This window comes from Macaca nemestrina, chromosome 5 (assembly GCF_043159975.1).
Source record: "Macaca nemestrina isolate mMacNem1 chromosome 5, mMacNem.hap1, whole genome shotgun sequence".
NCBI lineage: Eukaryota > Metazoa > Chordata > Mammalia > Primates > Cercopithecidae > Macaca > Macaca nemestrina.
In genome coordinates this window covers 102,000,954-102,023,335 of record NC_092129.1, presented here as the reverse complement: position 1 = coordinate 102,023,335, position 22,382 = coordinate 102,000,954, and the positions used below count along the sequence as shown (strand labels likewise).

At 36.6% G+C, this 22,382-nt stretch overlaps 1 protein-coding gene across 11 annotated transcripts in view; it reads right to left on the bottom strand.

Moving 5' to 3' along the window:
• The window catches only part of LOC105495985 (centrosomal protein 162), a 109,687-nt gene extending 92,868 nt beyond the window's left edge, over nucleotides 1-16,819 (bottom strand). For 3 of the 11 annotated variants that reach the window (XM_024797361.2, XM_011766021.3, XM_011766011.3), the window contains exons 1-6: nucleotides 16,714-16,818; nucleotides 15,460-15,575; nucleotides 10,177-10,291; nucleotides 4,888-5,034; nucleotides 4,385-4,568; nucleotides 2,377-2,444 (exon numbers count right to left, since the gene is read on the bottom strand). In XM_024797361.2, coding sequence (XP_024653129.2) covers nucleotides 2,377-2,444; nucleotides 4,385-4,568; nucleotides 4,888-5,034; nucleotides 10,177-10,291; nucleotides 15,460-15,516 — 571 coding nt within the window. In that variant the 5' untranslated portion in view covers nucleotides 15,517-15,575; nucleotides 16,714-16,818. Of the gene's footprint in view, nucleotides 1-2,376; nucleotides 2,445-4,384; nucleotides 4,569-4,887; nucleotides 5,035-6,902; nucleotides 6,965-10,176; nucleotides 10,292-15,459; nucleotides 15,594-16,397; nucleotides 16,690-16,713 lie in introns of those variants that run through there. The other 8 variants (XM_071096763.1, XM_011766005.3, XM_011766049.2 and 5 more) reach the window with 8 other exon arrangements.
• Nucleotides 16,820-22,382: the final 5,563 nt, after the last annotated feature.

The following is a 22,382-nucleotide window of genomic DNA, read 5'->3' as shown; positions in this document are numbered from 1 at the left end:
GGGTTAGAGGTTACTAGAGTTACTCTAGACTTCCGCTAACAAAGCATAAGAAAAGCCTTGAAAAGAAATCAAGTGGTAGGATCAACTACTTACCAGACAAAGCTCAATAATACTCTTTAAAAGAGGAAAATCAAATCCAAACACTGAATAACATAAAATTCACAATACCCAATATCCAATAAAAAATTACTAGACTTCTAAGAGGCAGGAAAAAGTGTCAGGAAACTAGAAGAAAAAATAGCCAACAGAAAAGAGACCCAGAAACAAACAAATACTAAAATCTGTAAAATATGCTTAATATTAAGGACTTGAAAAAAATGAACGTAATGAAGAAAAATACTAAAGAATTTTAAAACAAAGACCCAAAATGAACTGTTAGAGTGAAGAAAAAAAAAGGATGGGATTAGGCCAGGCGTAGTGGCTCACGCCTGTAATCCCAGCACTTTGGGAGGCCAAGGCAGGCAGATCACGAGGTCAGAAGATCAAGACCATCCCGGTTAACACAGTGAAACCCCATCTCTACTAAAAATACAAAAATTTAGCTGCGTGTGGTGGCAGGCACCTGTATCCCAGCTACTCGGGAGGCTGAAGCAGGAGAATGGTGTGAACCCGGGAGGCGGAGCTTACAGTGAACCGAGATCGCACCACTGCTCTCCAGCCTGGGTGACAGAGCAAGATTTTGTCTCAAAAAAAAAAAAAAAAAAAAAAAGATGGGATTAATAGCAGATTAAAGAAAGGAAAAAGATCAGTAACTTGAAGCAAAGGAACTGTTCTATCGTGAACAGTGAAGCACAGAAAGAAAAAAAGGTTTTAAAAAATGGAACAGTCTTAGTGACCCATAAAACAAAGCTTAGCACTCTAACATAATAAGGGTCAGAGGGCAGGAAGCGGAAAGCAGCATTATTATTAATATTTTAAGAATTCATGGCCAAAATATTTTTCATTTTGATGGAAACTATAAATCCATAGATCAATGATGCTCAACGAACTCTGAACAGAATAAATATAAGAAAAGCATACCATGACACACCATAGTCAAACTGCCAAAAAACAAGGATAAAACCTTGAAAATAGAGGGAAAAAAGACATGATATACACAAAATAACAATAACAGGAATTACCAGAAACTTCTCATGAGAAATAAGGTCAAAAGACAATAGAATAAAATCATTAAACCGCCCAAAGGAAAAAAAAAACACTACATAAAATTCTATATCAAGTAAAAGCATTCCTCAAAAACAAAGGCAGAGTATATTTTCAGATAAACAAAAGCTGAGAGAACTTGTTCCTAGCAGTAACCTGCACTACAAGAAATGTGAAAGGAGGCTCTTCGTGATGAAGAAAAATAATTTGAGATAGAAATTCAAATCTACGCAAAATGGAATACAAAGCACTGGGAATGGTAAATATATGGATATATACACATTTTAACATAAATATCCATTTCTTATATTTCTTAAAAGTACTTTTAAATGATAAGTGATTGCTTTAACAACAACAATAATAATGCGCTTTTTTAAATAATAATGCGGTGTTTTTAAGACATGCAGAAAAACGTTGACAAAAATAGCAAAATGGTTGAGGAGAGTTTATTGTTGTTAGAGTGCATATAAATATAGTGATATAATGTTATTTGAAAGTAGACTGTAATAAGGTAAAGACATACATTTTGACTCACAGGGCAACTAAGAAAAAAAAAATACAACAAAGAACTATAGCTAAAAAGCCAAAAGCAGAATAAAATGGAATACTATAAATAATACAATAGAAGGGAGGACAAAAGCAACAAAAACAAAAAGATGAAAAGAAAACACATGGTAAAACAGTAAACAACTATATCAATAAATACATTCCTGTAAAGGGTAAAAACACATCAGTTAAAAGGCAGAGACTGTCAGATTGAACAAAAATGCTAAAACCAGCTATATGCAGTCTACGAAAAAAACATTTTAATATAAAAGCACACTTTTATATTATAAAAACAAGGTTTTATCCTTGTTTTTTGGCAGTTTGACTATGGTGTGTCATGGTATGCTTTTCTTATTAAAGAAATTAAAAGTCAAAAAGCAGGAAAAGGTACACCTCTCCATCAACATGCTTTGCAGGTCTTACCATGTCTTCAGAGATGCCCACAATCCTGGCACAAAAATCCTTTTTTCTTTCTTCCCAAGTGGTCCACTGCCCACTCTCAACAAACGAGGCAGTTCACTTTTAACAATTTCTTAGCAGCTCAGTTTATAACACAGGCAAACCCACTCTATCTGTTCAAAGCTCTAAGACAATATGATTTTCCTTTTAATTATTTTTCCTATCAATGTCTTCATTAAAAGCTATTATCTTTTCAAATATTATAAATTTAAGAACCAATGAAATTACCTGCCAGTTCTTCATGTTTCGATTCATTCTCATGTTCGTCATCAGTTAGTTCTACATTAGCTTGATTACTGGAAAAAATATTTATTCAATTTAGCATTATATGTTAAAAATATATTCTCATGCAACTCTTTCTGTATACCTTTTAAAAAAATCCCTAAAATTATACATGTTCTCTCTCAAGTCCTCTTGTTCTATCAAAAGCTAAAAATTTGAGAGCTTTAAGGAAAATGTTTTGAAAATAAAGCATCTTGGAAGCATATGATTAATTGTAGCTTGAAAGTAATACAAAGGAAAAAGATGCCCTATTTCCTAAATATACACAATTTTATTACTATGTGCATTTTACATGTCCAAATATTATCTTATGATCCACACTAAAGATTAGAAATTGACCACAAGCTATGAGAACCAGTGAAGTCCATACAAAAACCAGAAAAAAATTGCTAGGGTCAGCACTTACATGCTAATAAGCCATTTAATCCTGAAATGGAAGCTGAATCGGAGCCTTAAAACAAAACCTAAGCAAGGGAACAAAGGAGCCTGAGTATGATTTAATTATATTGGATGTATTAGTTCATTTACTGCTTTCTCTCAAGCCAGGAATCAGTTCTACCTTTTCAGTCTATCAACCCTCTTTAATGAGATTGTAAGAGAAACTATAAGACTATGTAATAATGATGAGAGCTACAAACACCTAATATTGCATGTCCAATGCTATTCTGTACTTTGACCGGCCTGTTCTAGAGCAGAAATATCAATAGTTAAGAATACTGTTAAGAAATAAGAAAAAAGTTTAAAAATGTAGGCAAGTGGCAAAAAGTTGTGGCCCACAAACCCGGCATGCTTAACCTGTATTGACACCGTTGGGAAAAGCAATGACCATAGGCCCTGAATGTCTCTGTACATTCTTGCTGAATATGCCAAGAGTGCAAGACGCTGATCATTTTTCACCATGCCATTTCGGTAACATTTCCGACCAAATAAAGAGCAGGCTTGTCTCCACTTTATAAAAGTAATACATTTTTCCAAGCTCAGTGTTCCTCTTCTGTAACACAGCCCACTGTGTGTGCATACATCAGTTATGGATCCTTTGCCTTGCCCTCAGCATACTCATAGGGCATGGGGAACCAATGCAAACAAATGCGACACTCAGGTACTGCCTTTGTTCTTTAATTCTGATCCAGGAATCTTCTGTCTATTGTCAACATCATAAAACTGGAAGACTAGCTTGTTAGCTTGCCAAGTAGGGTAAAAATCTCAGACCCTGAAAAGTTCATGACGATAAATGCATTTCTTTATCCACTGTCTATAAAAAACTAATCATCCTGCAGAGCCTAGGCAGTCCAATAATCAGAGATTATGATTCTCCCGACCCTGAACTCAATTATACCTTTGTGATCTCAAAATCCTAAATAAAATCGTAATCTGCTTTCCATTCATAATTTTAAGAATTACATGGATAACTAAATAAGGGCATTGAAGACCTCAGGTTTCAAAGGTCTTGAAATGGCAATGGTCTAGTGTAATAAAGAGAGGATCAACTCAGTGAACTAGTGGGATTCCTAGAATAAATGAGGTTTCCTGATAACCATCAGGGTCAACCATACAAAGGTTAAGACACAGATCAAACTTGTCTTTGCTCCTTGGTTCCCACCTGCCTTTCTGTTGTATTTTTTCCTGAGTTTATAATAGTAACCTGGACTCTCTTATTTATCTGTGGAAAATGACTTAATAAATTGCTTTCCTAGTAAGGACTTCTTGGCAATGTACTATTAGTCTCCATAGCATGAAATTTCAGACTTTGGAGGCAGCATGGGCTCCCAAATACAAAGAAACATATTCTATTCACACATAAGAAAAATCCTAACTGTAAAATGAACAGATAACAGATTTAAAAATAAGATTTAATTTTGCCTGTTATGTTTACCTATTTAAAATCATGCATATATCAGCCTTCCAGAAAACACAGAAAACATAAAAATCATTAACAGTTTACACTGTACTTTACCTATGTAAAGCTTTAAAATGTATAGAGTCATTAGAATCCAATTCCTTATTTAATCTCGAATAATCAATGGAAGATGTCAAGCCTTTCTCAAGCCTGGCAAAAAATTGTTCTTTCTCCTCTTGTTCTTCTAATGTGTCCAATCCCACTCCGAGAATACTATGGTTGAGCTCAGAAACTACTAGTTCTAAATGGAAAGCATAAATATATTTTAGTAATATACAGAATTTTGAAAACATTGATTTGAATGATGCATTTACTGACATTATGTAGTAAATTTTAAAAATTTTACAAATATTTACTCTCTTACTCATCGAATACGAATTCATATTAATAATATGTAAGGTTTAAAGCTTCTCTAGAATGGTAATTCTAAACCTCTAGGAAGATATTAAATCTGTCTATATGCTTCAGTAAAGGAGGCTTCAAGATAGTTAACTTTTGTAATTCTGAATATAAGCATAACAATTAATAATTGACCAACTCATATCCCTTGCATTTCTTACCATTTGTTTCTAAGCTATCAGTACTTAAGAGAGAGGTTCCACTGCTCTTAAGAAATTGAATCTTTTCAGCGGACTCCTCTTCTATTTCCATAACAGGTTGAGAATTCTTCTTTGTTTTCAAATAGCTCACATTTGTTCCAAGCTGTCCTAGGAACACAATTTAATACAGATGAACATTTATGTTCAAAGAATTGTTCTGACCACGATGACAATACAATAATAATGTTATGCTAATTTTATGCACAGAACCTACAAAATAAATCTGCTCTATTAAATAAAAATCCATCAGACCTAACACTCACAAAAGAAAGATTATAATTCTATTTGGTGGCACTGTATCATATCAAATAGAATACTTCAAAGGGTTGCACCATAAGACAAAATTTTTTTTTAATCACTTTGAAGCCCAAGTACTTAATACAGTATACCATCCCACTTTAAGGAATATCTTCTGCCTCATTCCTTCTGTTCTTTACATTTCTCAGAGGGTTTTTGTTGCGGAACTCTTAACACTATTGGAAATAGACTGTGGGCGGCATGAATCAGTATAACAAAATACAAGGGGGCAAAGTAGGTACAATTAAAAACCTACTAGGCTAGGCAGAAGCCTTCGTTAGTGTAAATATCATTTCAAAAAATAGATGGAAATAGTTAAAGCTCTTTCAAAGTCATTATTTCTAAAACAATGACATCAGTGGCTCACTGCAGGAGAGGTTCTCACGCCAGGATATGTGCATATTGTTGGGGACAGGAGGGTATTATAGTCTCTCACAGCATTCAGGAATTTGAAATTTTCTCTAAGGCTAATATATATTAAGCATATTAAAAGTGTTTTATGACTGATTAGATGTTTGATGATACTAAGAAATTATTATAGATATTTCTTAGACAATATTTTTTGGTTATATTTTAAAAAGAGAGTACTTATTTTCAGAGATACTTTGAAATATATGTGGAGAGAACTGATAAGCTGTTGGAGATTTGTTTCAGTATAATCCTGAGTGTTGGAAGGTGGAAAATAAGAGAGAATATTGATGAAAAATGATTGGCCATGAGTTAATAACTGTTGCAGCTAGGCAACGGGTACACAGGAGTATGTGGCACTTACGTATATGTTTGAATTTTTTTATAATAAGTTTCAAATATGTTCTATGAATCCTGGGTAAAAAAGTATAACTTATGTTTATGTAGCAAAGGTTTGAGTATTATTTACTTTATTCAAATTTTTTGACAAACTATGTGCCTAGAACATTGTTAGTGCCAGCTATACAATGAAGTCCTTTACCATCATGAAGGTTAAAATCTAACAGGAGGAGACAATCGACAGCAAATATTCATGGGTGCCTACTACACACCAGGCATTGTTCTAAATGCTGGGGCTTTATCAGTGAATAAAAAAGACAAAAATCCCTGCTCATTCATGTGATTTGAGGGAGGCAACAAGTAAAATAAGTACATTGCAATTAAATAGTACATTAGAAAACAGTTAAGTGCCAAGAAGAAAAATAAAACAAGAAAGAGGAACAGAGAATGCAGGAATGGAGGGCACTACAACTTTAAAAAGGATGGTCAGGAAGGCCTTCACTGAGAAGTTAACACATGAGCTATGGCTTGGTGGGGGTGAGGGACCAATCTATATGAATACATGGGGGAAGAGTGTTTAAGGAGGAGGAAAGAAGTGTGAAGTCTCTAAGGCAGGAAAATGCCTAGGCATGTGTGAAGAGAAAGGAGGCCCAATGTAGTGATATTGGCATAAGCAAGGGAAAGGTAGTCTAAGTTGGGAGGTCAAAAAAGTCAGGGTGTAGAACTGACGTGGGTGGTAGCTTGAATGAAGGTCATCAGCTTTTATAACAAGTGAAATGAGAAGCTATTAGAGGGAGGAGGTGGCTATGATGTGGTAGGCAAGATTTTTTGGTGTAAAGAAGTTTAAGGAACTCAGAAGTCAGGTTATTAGAGGCAACAGCTATGTTGTTAATGTAGTCACCAATAATTAGACAAGAGAATTGGAGACTCACAGTGAAACAGCAGCTTAAATCTTTGAGGAATGAGGAGGAATAACCCGGAGTTCAGTAGATAACTGCAACAAAGAAACATAGTAGGTAGGTGGCCTGATGGCAAGGTTCATAAGGAGATTGGAAGGAGAACAGTCTAGAAACAGCAATGAACAATAACCTACTCCTTTTCCAAGTCTAATGGAACAAAAGACGTGGTAAAGAAAACAGTAACCATTGGAGGTTACCAGAGAAGCAGTACTGTTCATAGAGCAAAGTTAAATGTGAATTATAACTCTGCTTTGAAGGAATTATGTAAGATTAATTGGGGGGTATACCAAGACAGGAAAATCCAAGAATATTTCCATGAGGAAGTAACATTTCTGCTAAGATGTGAAGAAAGAGCAGGAAATAACTAGGTGAACTAGGCCAGGGAGACCAGTACAGGCAGGGGACACAGTAGGTACAGAAGCATGACAATGGGAGGGGCAGGTCACATTTGCAGATGCCAGAAGGCCAGTGAGGCCGGATTCAGATTTGAGGGTAAGCCTAAGGGGAAATAAACCCAGAGCAAGAAGTCAATGGTTGGACCATGCTCATCCTCATAGGCCAGGCACACGGCCTTGCTCTGTATTACAAGAGCACTAGAAAAAACTGGTAAAGTTATACAGTATCAAAATTTCCTTATTTTAACAGTATATATTTGTTGTAAAAAACTGATATATGGAAAAGGTAAATAATTATAATGAGTAATGTTTTGTTTTTGTTTTTTGCTTTTTAGTACTCTTTTGTTCTTTGTTTTCTTCAAAAACCAGATGACTGAAAATGTGTGCTATAAATATTAAGATTAGAAAAAAACATCACTTTTGGTTAGAAGGAAGCCTTATTAAGAAGTCATGAATTCTGACTTCAATTTCCTAATTAGTGTCCTCTTGGAAAAGGCTAAGAATCAATTTATTTTATGCCTTTCTGTAAATAATGGTTTTACTGGATCAAATAATAACCTCCATAAGTTGTAAAAAATCAAGAGATAGATTCACAGATGCTTCAAATGCAAAAGTATATGCTAAGTTGGTGTGCTGTGGTGGCAACATGTCCAGGGTGTCACCCTGGCTCTAAAGCAGGACTCGGTGTTATAGCTCACACTAACCAAGCTCACAAGAGATTAATGTAACAGAAACAAAGATCCAGTTTAGTTATTTACAATAAAGAATACAATCAGCAAGAGGATGAGATAGTTTCACCTTCTAAGTTGATCATTTTATTCCTATGGCAACCGGGAAACAGGCAAAATTATAATGTAAAAGTTGCTCACTGTTAATGTTTAATGGTACCTGTCTTAAGATTAGTAATGCATTCCTCTTCTCAAGAGGGCTGTTGAATTCTCCCTCAGAAGGTTCTACACTCTTGATACAGGAATCATGTCTTGGCTTTTTATACTAATGCCTAGTATTTAGAACACAATATGAACTCAGTAAACATTTGCTTGAATCAGGGACCAGGTTATTCCCGTGGGCAGGAAACCTCCCTCTGTTTAAGTTGACATTGCCAAAGTTTGCTTCTTGACTATCCTTCTTTCCTTCTTTCACTAATCAAATCTATTTTTGATACATTTAAAAAAATTTTAATACCATCAATCAGGTTACATGTGAATATTTTTGGTCTAGGAGCTATTCTTTTCCTGTAGGATTAGGCTGTATATATCTGCTCCGATTCATTATCTTCTAGACAAAAGGCTTTATGTCCCAAATCTCTGTCAACAATTCCAACAGTACTTCATCTTATAATATCCTTTTCAAGCATTAAAAGCAGGGAGAGATTCTAAAACATAATTCTTCACTACAAAGTTCAGCATGTTGCATAAGAATTTATAAAAAATACACTGAATTTTTCCATAAGGAATTTCTTTAAACTACAGTATTAAAAAGAACAGAGAAGTGACTGTCAAATCTACTTTAATATGCATTTATTAAACAAATTTATCACTTAATGTTGAGGGTCAGGGGATATAAGGACAAAGAGGTGCTTCCTACCCTCACAAAGCTCCCAACCTCAGGACTTGTCCTATAGGTTACAACTATCAACCCAGTGTGTAAGTGTTACTATGGTGTTCTGACATCAAAATGAAGGAGAAACTAATTGTGACAAGAGAACTAGAAGATAGGGTGAAGGACTGCAAAAAGTGGTGATGCTAGGCTTTACTGGATAAGAAGGATGAGAGGAAAGGCATTCTAATGGCAAGGAAGCATGAGATAATGCACAGAGGCAGGGAGGCCTATGGTGTTTTCCAGGAGATGAGGAATGATTTAGTATGGCTAGAACACACGAGAAGGCAGGGTTCCAGACAGATCATGCAGAGCCTTAATTATGACATGAATTCAGGCTCAATTTTTATGGGGGGAAAAAAAGTCCATAGGTAAATTTTTTCCCTAGAGATCCAGAAATTCTATCATTTTACAAAATTGTGCTTAACACTGATCCACAAATGGTATGAATGTAGGTACTGAAATAGAAGCAGTCAGGGTTGTTGACAGATACGGCAGTATCATATATAGTAAACCTATCAGGCCAGGTGTGGTGGCTCATGCTTGTAATCCCAGCGTTTTGGGAGGCCAAGGTGGGAGGACTGCTTGAGGCAAGTTTGAGATCAGCCTGGGCAACAGAGTGAGAGACCCTATCTCTACAATAAATACAAAAAAATTAGACAGGCATGTTGGCATGTACCTGTAGTTCTAGCTACTCAGAAAGCTGAGGTGGGAAGATTGCTTGAGTCCAGGAATTTGAAGTTACAATGAGCTATGATTGTGTTACTGCCCTTCAGCCTGGGTATATCATATACATACGTATATGAGACATACATATATGTATATGAGACATATATAAGACATATATATAGCAGTAATTTTTTTTTACTACTGTCATTAACAAACTGTGATACCAAAGTCTATAGGTTTGTTAAACTCTTCCCAATGCAATGACATTAATATACTGCCAGAATATCTTATTAAATCACATTAAATCAATTTATCATTAAACATGATAATAAATATACCTGAATTGTCACCTTAATTTGAGTAAATATAAATTATCTCCATGTAAAATAAGCTGATAATGTTATAACACAGATTCTCAATTACATAATAAATAATAATATACTAGTTATATGAAAATCAATTCAAACTTCAAAAATCCACACTATTAGTATTATTTTCTTTATTTATAGTGAAGTAACAAAATACAGGTCTTGACTGACCCCTTGTGGTCAAATAATCTGAAACTAAAAATCAGCAACATTTACCATCATCTTTAAAATCATCTTCAGTTATCCACCAAGGCACTGTATCTTTCTTCTTCATTTCTTTTTTAGATTGTCTAGCTGTTTTGTCTGAATTTTCAAAAGAATCATCTGAAAGCTGAATTGGATATAAGACAGTGAATTTGAAAATACAGTGTAAATTCAAGAATTTCAGATTCATCATTAAGCATGTTTCTATTAGTTCACTCACAGTTCAGCTATCACATAGATAAACAACATTCTCACCAATAATGTATAAGCTCATAGCCACAAAGATATTTGGCCAAAATAACTTAAAAATCAGACATACATCTCTGAGCATCAATTTCATAATTAAACAAGTAAACCAGGAGAATAACAACAAAGACATAAAACTTGATCAAGAATTTTTTTCAGGAAAGAAAAAATAGGAGGATACAATCCTGTCTTCTGGATATTCTCTAGGGTTTAAGAATAAACCTGGCTGAACAAAATTGCATAGCACCACTCTAGAAACAGAATTTCAAGAAAAGGAAGAACTGAGTTTCAGGGTGTAAAGAGGAGAATGAAATTGACCAGAAAAATCAGCATATTTTTTCAGCGATTAATAAACGCTTATTTGCTTTTTTCTACTCTTCCAATCCAAATTTTACTACACTCCTAAATCTCATGCTCTAACCTCAATACCACCCACCACCACCTAGCCAGTAACTTGGTCACCCTTTTCTCTGAGAGATAAAAACCTTCAAACACCACCCATCTCACTCCACTACTAAACTGACTTGTGAAGGCACTTCTTTTGTCTCTCAGACAACACAATCCTTTCCTCCACTCTAAGCAGAACTTCTCTAGGTTCTTCCTTCTTTGGTTATCCCATTTGATTTCTGTATGTTCACTCCCTTCTCTCTCTACTCCCCTCCCTTCCCTCTGATTATACACCTGCTCAGCACTGCATCTCCATTGCCTAGCACAGTACCAGGCACAATTGTGGAATGAAAAATGAATATTTACTCAACTTTGAAAAAAAAAATAAAACAAAACAAAAAAATTCCTTATCCCTATATCCATTTTACTCTACCTATCACATTTCCTTGACATACTAACTCCTTGAGTTCACTTAACCACTCATAATCTGGTTCCCATCCAAAACAGCTCTCCTCCAGGCACCAAAGGACTCCGAAATGCCACGAATAAAGTAGCACTGTCAGTTATCCTCCCTGATCACATCATGGAATTTGCTACTGGTGATCAACTCTTACTCTTACTTCTTGAAACTCTCTACCTTGACTTTAGTAGCATCACTTCCTCCGGGTTATTCTTCAGATCTGTGGCTACTCCCACCCATCGATTTTAATAGCTTTTGCCTTTTTGCCTATTTATTTAACAGGAGACTTCTCCAGGACTCTGCTCTTGATCCTTTTTCAATCTCATTCTACATTACTTTTTCTGGAAAAGAAATCAACATTTACTACATGCCTGCTCTATGTCAGGATCTACACTCAGGTTAACTCACTTAATCTTTAAACAACCCTGCAGAAATTTACTTATGGTGAAACTGAAGCTCTAAGACGTTAAGCAACTTGCCCAAATTGCTACTGTTAGTAAGTGTTACGAAGTGACATTTAAACCTATGTCTGACTAACTCCTGTCCACTTTCCACTATACTATGTAGTTCCCCAACTAGAATATTGTTATCTGAGAGACCTTTTAAACTTCTAAAATGACAGCAGGCACACCCATGTGCGTGTGCCCCCCCCACACACACACACTTCCACTTGCCAAACAAAAAACTCTACCTTAGTGACTTGAAGAATGTCAATTTTAAAACGTTCAAGAAGAACTTACTGTCTTCACTAACAACCAGGTAGGAAGACAGGAAGAGGGAAGAAAAAATATTCCTTATCCCATCTGAATTTCTGAAATTAGCTGTATCACTTTTCACTTTCTCTCTAAACTTCAGTATCACCTTGAGGTGTTCCATTTCTCTCTCCTCCCATTTTTTCAGTTTATTTATCTGTAACACAGGCATGGTACCACTGACCTTGTAGGGCCATGACAAAGAAGAGAAAAAAAAATGAAGATTTCTAATACATGATAAGTGTTCTTACTTTGAACAACCTTCCACAGTGCTTCCCAGCACTTTCATTAATTATTTTTTATCAATATGATTAATTAAAAATGAAACAAAACAGGCCAGGCGCGGTGGCTCACACCTATAATCCCAGCACTTTGGGAGGCTGAGGTGGGCAGATCACAAGGTCAGGAGTTTGAGACTAGCCTGACCAACACGGTGAAACCACATCTCTGCTAAAAATAGAAAAATTAGCTGGGCGTGGTGGCACGTGCCTGTAATCCCAGCTACTCAGGAGGTTGAGGCAGGATAATCACTTGAACCTGGGAGGCAGAGGTTGCAGTGAGCCAAGACTGTGCCACTGCACTCCAGCCTGGGTGACAGAGCAAGGCTCTGTCTCAAAAAATAAATAATAAATAAATAAATTAAAATTAAAATTAAATAAATAAAACACAATAAAAAAAAGCTGATTCTCAGATATAACAGTTGTTGGCAATGATATGGAGAAACTGGAACTCTGGGCTGGGTGCAGTGGCTCACACCTGTAATCCCAGCACTTTGAGAGGCCGAGGTGGGCAGATCACTTGAGGCCAGGTGTTCGGGACCAGACTGGCCCACATGGTGAAACCCCAACTCTACTAAAAGCACAAAAGTTAGCTGGGCATGGTGGCAGGCACCTGTAATCTCAGCAATTCAGGAGGCTGAGGCAAGGAAATTGCTTGAGCCCAAAGGCAGAAGTTGCAGTCAGCCAAGATTGCACCACAGCACTCCAGCCTGGGCAAGAGAGCAAGACTCAGTCCCCCACTCCAAAAATAAAAGAAATTGGAACTCTGATAAACTAATACACTACTAGTGGAAATGTAAAATAGCACAGCCATTTTCGAAAATAGTCGGGCAAACACACAGCTATCATATGATACTGCAATTTCACTCTTTGGCATATACACAAGAGGAACAAAAACACATCCACACAAAAACTTGTACGTGATCATTCATAGCAGCATTGTTCGTAACTGCCAAAAAGTGGAAAGAACCCAGATGTCCTTCAACTGATAGGTGGAAAAACAAAATGTGGTACATCTACACCATGAAATATTACTTAGCTATAAAAAGAAATGAAGTGTTAACACATACTACGACATGGATGAACCTTGAAAACATCATGCTAAGTACAAGAAGCCAGACCCAAAGGGCCCTATAATACATAATTCCATTTCTACGACATGTCTGTAACAGGTAAATATTTAGAGACAGAAATCAGATTAGTAGTTGCCTAAGGCTAGGGAAGGGGGAAGGAGGAGATGGAGTAACTACTAACAGCTATGGGATTTCTTTCTGGGGTGATAAAAATTCCTACAATTGATTGTGGTGATGGTTACATAACTCTGAAACCACAGAACTGCACATTTAAAATGGGTAAATTAAATGGTATGTGAATTATGTCTCAATAAAGCTGTTTTTAAAAAGCTGGTTACCACTACTCTCCTAAAAATAGAGATAAACTGTCTTTGAATAAACTGAACAATAATTTATCAAAGTGAGAAAAGTTAGCATGACTCTAAAATCATGACTTTCATTGTTAAAAAAAAAAAAAAGATACAATGCAACTGAGGATGGATATAAGAGGGAGAGAGACAGAGACAGAAGGGTGGGGGAAGGAGAGTATTGGAGAATGTGTGTGCTAGAAGGGTGGTAAATGAGTGAAGAATAAAAATATCTTCTAAATGGCCTGTTCTGCTATCTTTTACAGTAGAAATCATTCTTATAAATTTAATTTTCAAAATGTGTCTGTATTTGAAATTAAAATCAACTTTTCAAATGGTAAATGAAACTTATTCCAAGTGCCTAATTACATCTTGGCAATAGGTAGATGCTTTTTTTAATCCTTAAAACAATCCTACAAAGAAGGCATTATTTTTCCATGAGACAGACAATGAAAGTGAAGTTTTTTTGTACCACATTAAACTCCCCCCCTTTTTTTTTTTTTAACAAGAATGTATGACGTATAATAGCTTAAAATGTGACTCTCTTGAATGCGCTACAAGGCCCATCCATTTATATAAATAGAGTTATGCATCGCTTAATTATGAGGATATGTTCAGAGAAATGGGATTTCATCATAGGAGCATCATAGAGTGTATTTACACAAACCTAGACGGCTCCATGGTATAGCCCACTGCACACCTAGGCTATATGGTACATAGCTTATTGCTCCTAGGCTACAAAGCTGTTCGGCATGTACTGTACCGAATGCTGCAGACAACTGTAACACAATGGCAAGCATTTGTGTATCTAAACAAAGAAAAGCTACAGTAAATATATGGTACAAAAAATTAAGGTACACCTTTATAGGGCAGCTCCATTATAATCTTAAGGAACCATTGTTGTATATGTGGTCTGTTGCTGACCAAAACATCTTTATGAGGTGCATGACTGTACAGAGAACGTGGTATGAAAATTTAATGTACTCATTCAAATAGTTATTATTTATTAGGTACTATACATATAGTAATGAACATGTTGATATGTAACAGCAATGAACATAGAGTCATCACATTACAGACCATACATTCTTATAATGGGAAGCAGAAAACAGACCCATACAAGAAAAATAATTAATGTGCTAAGTGCTATAAAAAGAATTAAATACATACTAGACTAAGAAGTGACTTTCTGGTTACCTTTTACTGGATAAACAGAGGAAGCCTCTCTGAAGTGGTGATATTTAAGTTAAGATTTTCACCAGCCAGGTAAAGAGTAAGGGAGGAGCATTACTGGCAGAGGGAACAGTAAGTGCAAAGCTCCTAAGGTGAAATGAGCTTGAAATGCCTGGGAGAGAAAAAAGGCCACAGTGGAAAAATAAAGTGGATGAAAGAGGAATATGAAGGCAGTGAGACAGGTAAGAGCGAAATCATGAAAGGCTTTAAAACCATGGTAAGGAGTTTGGTTTTTCTTTCTACATGTGATGGGAGACCAACAGAGTCTTTTACTGGGGAGGAACACAGTCTGGCTGCAGTGTGGTGAAAGGAATGCTGGGCTATGAGTTGGGAACTGCTGCAACAGCCCCGTTGAGATGATGGCACTGAACTAGCAGTGGCAGAAAAGGGACAGAGCTAGAGGGATGATGGGAGTTGACAGTTTGGTGATGGACTAACTGTATCTTCGAGGTGACAGAATTGAAGGATGAGTCTTTTGAGACAAATTTGACAATAGAGTTTTTTAAAATATAAACTTACCTCTTTCATAAACTGTTCAAACTCTTCATCCAGCTCTTCTTGGGAATAGTTAGCCATAGTCAACAATTTTGACCTCCCAAAGTAAACATTCTAAAGTATCTCAAACATTGGAAACACTAAATGACAAGAGACATAAACATCTTTTGAGGAAATCCATCACATCATGAACACGGTAAGACTTAAACTTCAGACATTTGTTATGATTCAGTATATGTGCACTTTTTTTTTTTTTTTTTTTTTTTTTAAACCCAGTAAGCTGGTCAAGAGATTCCTAATTCATTAAGCAAACTGATTTGGAAAATCAGCTTTGACAGGATGTCTTGTACTCAACGTTCAGAATTATGTTTTCATCTGTTAACATCCAATTGTTAAAGAGTGGTCTCTACTATATTTCCCAAACCTATGTTTGTGTACATGTGTTAATTAGTACCTCTCAAACACAAACCAGGTCCTCACAGGGAATCTTAAAAACTCTAAGTTAGCAAATCCAAAGGACTGTTTCTTGCAAAGCACACAACTGTTTGTGCTGCCTTATCACTCGGCTGGTTATTTTACCAATCCATAGTAATAATATCGTAAAGCAGACTGCACAGTTTCGTAAAGCAGACTGTATCCAGATACGGGGATGTTTCAAAATATACACAAATAGAATTTAGTAAGAATTAGTAATTTAGTCAAAATACTTACAGAATACTTAGAGTTAATGGAGTACACAAATCAGTACTATGTTTCTTTTGAAGCTAGGGAAGACCGACAAAAACTATGCGCTGAACACAAGCAGAATCCAGTGATTTGCAACGGAAAGCGTTCCCCTAGACACCTAATGAACCCAACCGTGGGTCGACCCCCAGCTCCTGAACTCCCTAGAGCAGCTCAAATTCCAGCTTTCTTTTGTAGAGATGGGGGAGGGGAAGAGGGCTCGCAGACCCAGACAATACCTTCCCCATTGTGCAGAATAACACCTCTTCCCCTCATTAGCACTTTCGATCAGTTCAGGGTAAGTGCGGTTAAGGTCTTGGCCTGAATAGCTTGGTTAGAGGTAGACTCCACCAAAAGCTTCTCAAGCCTGGCTACGACCCCGTCCCCGGAAGCGCGGGTTCGGGAATTAGAGGGAAGACAAAGACGCATTGGCCGTGGGCTCCAGGCGGAGAAGGGAAATGACCCGGAAAACTAAAGCCCTTCGGTCGAGTATGAAGTACGGCCTCGGCCAGGACGATTTGGGTGGGAAACCAGCGTTCACACCTTACCACCTACCTCTGCCTCCCAATTCCGCGCTTTCCCGGAAGGTCTGTACGGGTCAGCCAGTTGTCAGGGTAACAAACTTCAGCTGCCGGGTTCTGGAGTCACATGACCCGAGCTGGTCACGTGGGCCGTGGGTTTCCCAATGCCTTTACAAAGCGAAGGTTGGAATAACCAAGGCTCAGAAAGACACTCTAGTGGCTAAACCTTCGCTGCTGCAGTAAAATGCCTTTCCTTCACTGGCTTTCTCTACGTTCCTTAGAAAAGAGGACGGCGGCAAACCGGTTACTGTAGAAGCGAGACGGAGGCTTCCAGCGGGATTGGGGGCCGCGGTGGTTGTAGGCCAGCCCGTGGCTTTCTGGGAAACGTAGTTTGGCTCCACTGGTGCTTGTGTTTCCGCACTCCGCATCTTCGCCTCCCAGCCTTCCCCATACTTGTCATTCGAGCGCTCTGTTTTTCCAAGGGGCAATTTTGAAGAGATTGAATTTCTTGGATTTATTTGGCGTGCAAAGACCTGTGTAGGCGTTGTGAGAGAAACACAAACCTGTGAGGAAAAAAACTGTCATTTAGATGGGGACTCTGTTCCACCACCTAGTGGACAAGAAATCGAAAATACCCAACCAGCAAGATTCTTACTAAGTTATTGCTCAGAGCTGGCCTCAGAGCTTCTCTGTGGCTTCCCGCTACCCCTACTTTTCAAAACTCCATTCTTTACTGGCATTTCACAATTACTGACTTGGATTTTGTTTTCTATTTATTTTCTTTTTTCAAAGCATACAACATTAGCTGGAGTTTCAGAGGACAGCATTTAGCATAGTGTAAGTAAAATCTACAACAGCTGCAGATTTTGCTGATGGTAGACTTAGTTCGGGACCTCATCTTTAGCTAGAACTGTTTATTCTTCAAGTCTTTTTTGCAATCCAAATATGTACGAACCAGGAGCTGTGGACTATGATGCAAATATGAATAATAAAAATATCTTAAGCTAGCATTTATTGAGAAGTTGACTTCCTGCCACTTTCTATCAAAGACTTATCTTCCCACATATGATTTAGAGCCTTTACACATTCTTCTTCTCACTGATCTTGTTCCACTGGTCATTTCCGCATAATCCTTCGACTCTGGCTGGCTGTGGGATTTTTCCTAACAGCATTTGACATGCCTTGAGATCCTCACCTAAAACATCACTTTTGACACACTCTCTTCGTTCTATTATTTCCCAGTGGTTGAAACGATCTCTGTCCTTACCTTACTTGCCAATCTTTTCTGAGGAATTATTTCCACTTTAGCTCCCTTTCGTCAGACCTTTGAATCCTGTCTCTATATGTGTAAGTGTACATATATGACAGCATTTTATTTGATCTCCCGTTACTATTTGATACACTTGTCCCTTCTCTCTTTCTTGGTTTTTCTTTCACATTTATAGCCTCCTGTCAAGGATTTTCACTGCCTCCATCTATCGTAGCTGACCTCTAAATGTTAGAATTTCTTTGCTTTTCTTCTTTTTCTTTTTTTCTTATTCTTTCTTTTCTTTCTTTCTTTTTTTGAGACGGAGTCTTGCTCTGTCACCCAGACTGGAGTGCAATGGTGTGATCTCGGCTCACTGCAACCTCCACTTCCTGAGTTCAAGTGATTCTCCTGCCTCAGCCTCCCGAGTAACTGAGATTACAGGTGCCCACCACCACACCTGGCTAATTTTGTGTTTTTAGTAGAGACGAGGTTTCACCATGTTAGTCAGGCTGGCCTTGAACTCCTGATCTGCCCACCCTGACCTCCCAAAGTGTTGGGATTACAGGCGTGAGCCACTGTGCCTGGCTAATGTTAGAATTTCTTAGGGGTTATTTCTGGACTCTTATTCTGTCACACTTTATGGTACTTCCATACACCTACTCATTCAAGACAGAAATCTAGGAGTTCCCTCTCTACCATATTTTATTCATCAAGACTTGTCAGTGCTACCTCCAAAATGTGTCTCTATTCTGTTCATTTTACATCTTAATTACTAATGATAGAGGCATCTTTTCCTCTTGTCTGAACTGCCTCACTAGCCTTCTAACAAGTTTCTCTATTTCAACTCCTATCCTCTTCTAACCCATTGTCTACACAATAGAAAATGTGATAATTTGAAAATGTAAATCAGGTTACTCCATTGCTTAAAATCCTATAATGATTTCTCACCGTACTTGGACTAAAATCCAAATATCTACAAGGACTTGTATGATATGGTTGGCACTACTCTCTTCTACAGCCTCCTCTCACCCCCACTCACCAAGGCATGCAGAATTATTTGCAGCTCTGGTACAGAGTTCAATCCTATTGAGGTTAGAATTGAAGCTTTGGTATAAGGAGTGGAGGATGTATGTTACTGTGTCTAAAGAGTGAATAATCATTTTGTCTCTATGCATAAACCTACAACACTTATGCTTATAGGATCCAAGAGTTTGTTATACTGAATTGTGGTAGGAATGTCACTAAATTTTTGGTACTCAATTGCATTGTTATACATTTTTCGAAATAATAGTCATTAAAAGAATGATTAATATTTATTGAGAGTTTACACTGTGCCATATAACTATTGTATTCATTTTTATAAAATGAATTGACCTCATGACCCATAATTTAAAACACCGTTTAATACCAGCTCTCATCATAAATATGTATCTAAAATGTCAGTGAAATAGTTGCTTTAGTAGTTAAATCACTCTGGGTAGCATCAGTTTCCTACTTTTATATTCTCCATAATTGTTACAGGTTTCTCAATTGTTATGTGTTTCTTTTTGTGTTTCCTAGAATGATATGAAATTTGATTTATATTTGGTGTTTATCCAGCTCTCTATTGAGGTTCTAGAGGGGGAGACTGTACCTTAAGCCTTATATTGCTTTTTCTCATAGCAAACAGTACAGTGTGAGAACTCAGTCAACATTGACAGTATGGTTGTAGCCAAGACCTGCAATGGTAATGGGATGTAAACTTAGCACATTGTGGGAGTGGATTAAGGAGAGGAACTGAATCAGATACAGTTACACAATAGTTCCAGTTGTTTGCTTCTTTACCTCTAATTTTCAGAAGGGGGCATTCTCTTCACATATGTGGATAATGAGGAAGACACCGAAGGAATCATGTCATTCTAGTCATAAGAAAATTATTGATTTTTTTTTTGTTATTGCCATTGTTACTTTGTTTGTCAAAGTCATTGTTGACTTCTGCTCGTTTGTCCACATCTGATTGCTTTTGACTACTTAATATTTTTCTTAATTGTTTTATATATGAAATGTAGTAGTCAAAGTTTAAGCTGTTGTTATAAGTTTTCCCCAAGTAAAAGAATAATAATTATTCATAGTAGAATATTGAGAAATTTTACAGTCATATTTACAAGTGTTCAAGTGTTTCTAAAATAGAAGCAGATGCTCTTTCCCTAGAGTATGCAGAGCTGCCCATTTACAATTATATCATGAGCTCATGGATGGTGATTTAGGTAATGAAATCGTTTTTAAAATAATTCTTTAATAATTCAGTAAATGGCCACTGAGGATGTCAGTAATTTGGCTATGCTTCTAAATAATACAATTAACAACATGGTTTTATAATTATTATCAAAATGCAAAAACACAAAAATTGATGAATCAAGGAAAAACTCAGCCTATGAAAGACCCTGTAAGAGGAGGAAAAGACAAACGAAAGATTAGGATAAAATATTTGCAAACTGCATATCTGACAAAGGGCTGCTATCTAGAATATATGAAAAACACTAGTAAAATAGTAAAATCAGCAAAATACACAATTAGAAAATGGACAAAAGACACGAGTGGACATTTCACCAAAGGGGACATGAGAAAAGTATATGAAAATGGTGAATAAGCACATGAAAAGATGCTCAACATCACAAAGATATTCCACATCATTAGGAAAATGCAAATTAGAACCACAATGAACTATCACTGGGTGAGGGTAGGTATGAAGAGGTAGCACAAGAAATCTTGATCGTTCTGTGTCCTGATACAGTAGCAGTTATAGCAAGCTACATATTGATAAGATTGCATACGAATGCACACACATCCTACACATATACAAGTGAGTGCATATAAAATTGGTAAAATCAAAATGACCTCTATTCCATTTTCCCCAACTTTCTGTCAATCTGTTACTAGATAGAATAAGATTATAGGATATATATATATATATATATATATATATATATATATATATATATGTTTCACAATCCCTTCTTCTAGGAAAATCTTGTGAGAAGCACAATGGGGGTATAAAACAAATAAAAGCAGAGTTGCCATGGTTGGGAGGCAGGTGAAGGATGGTTTTGAGCTCTCTTTCTATGCTTTTTTATTGGCCTTGAAGGGACCTCCCCCAAGCTCCAGAGTGCTGTCTAGAACTGCTTATTTTTGACTATAATTCTGTAACCCAGATAATCACATAATTTCTAAATGTCTATTAATATATAATCAATGTAATACATATATGAATTCACCAGCAAGTTAGAGAAATAATTAAGTATAAATATGTGTTTTAGTATATATACAAAATTGTGATTTTTAGCATATCTAAAATATGGATTAAGCTCATCTGATTATTAACAAATTATTAGGCTGTGTCTATGTGATAATGTTAGTCTAAAATTAAATTTTTTGTATTCACATATCTTAGATGATGGTGAGATGATTGGATACAAGAAGAAAATATTAGAATTTATTTTCAATGTATTTTTATCTTAAACTTAATAAATTAAAGTTTGACTAATATTGTGGACTAATTGTAATAAATGTATTAATTTATAAATAAATATTCATAAAGTGAGTGTGTTTGCCTCCAAATAGTTTTACTGACAGGGCTATGTGGAACATTACTGATTTATTGAATGGAACTCTTACAACACAGAATTACTTTATTAAAATATGTCAATAAGGTAGAAGTTTGAAGTTGTGTTTATTATTTCCTGAGCTACCTGTTTTGGATTACAAATATCACTATTTTGTTGCATTAAGAAACTCTAATAAAGAAAAATGATCATAATGTCTTTGAGCTAGAAGTATTTTTCTAGTCACAATCTGTAGTCTTAAGCATAAATAGGCCATATAGAGTCATTTTCTAACCCATGGTCCTTTATTAGTTCCAATTTTGATGGTCGATACTCTATTTTTCTGTGTGCTCCATTGGACTGTCTTATATGTCACATTCACGTGTTCATGGCCTCATCTTTCACTCTTGCCACTGCTGCTGGGACCAGTTTCACTCAGGCTTTGACTAGCTTCACAGATGTAAGTCAAAAGTGTGCCTGCCTTAAGCCTGCATGTGAACCTCTTGCTTTCTGCTCCCTGGGTTTTCTCTGATGCTTGAGGGAACCCATTCAGCACTCAAAGCTTGCACATTGGAAGTGTAAGGGACTTAATCTCCGTGGGCTCACCCTTGACCAATGCGGGGAGGCACTGATGAATAAATGCCTTCTACTTTTCACCCTAGGGTAGACAGTATTGATACACATTTCATAAGACTTTTCAGAACGTCTGCTGTGATTTGGAACCAGTTGTTCACAGCAATGGTTTGATGATACATTCTCGTATTAGGTTTCTCTCTCTCTCTCTCTCTCTCTCTCTCTCTCTCTCTCTCTCTCTCTCTGTCACTGTCCTTATTCATCACTTCTACTACTTGACAACTCATTTCCAAATAAATT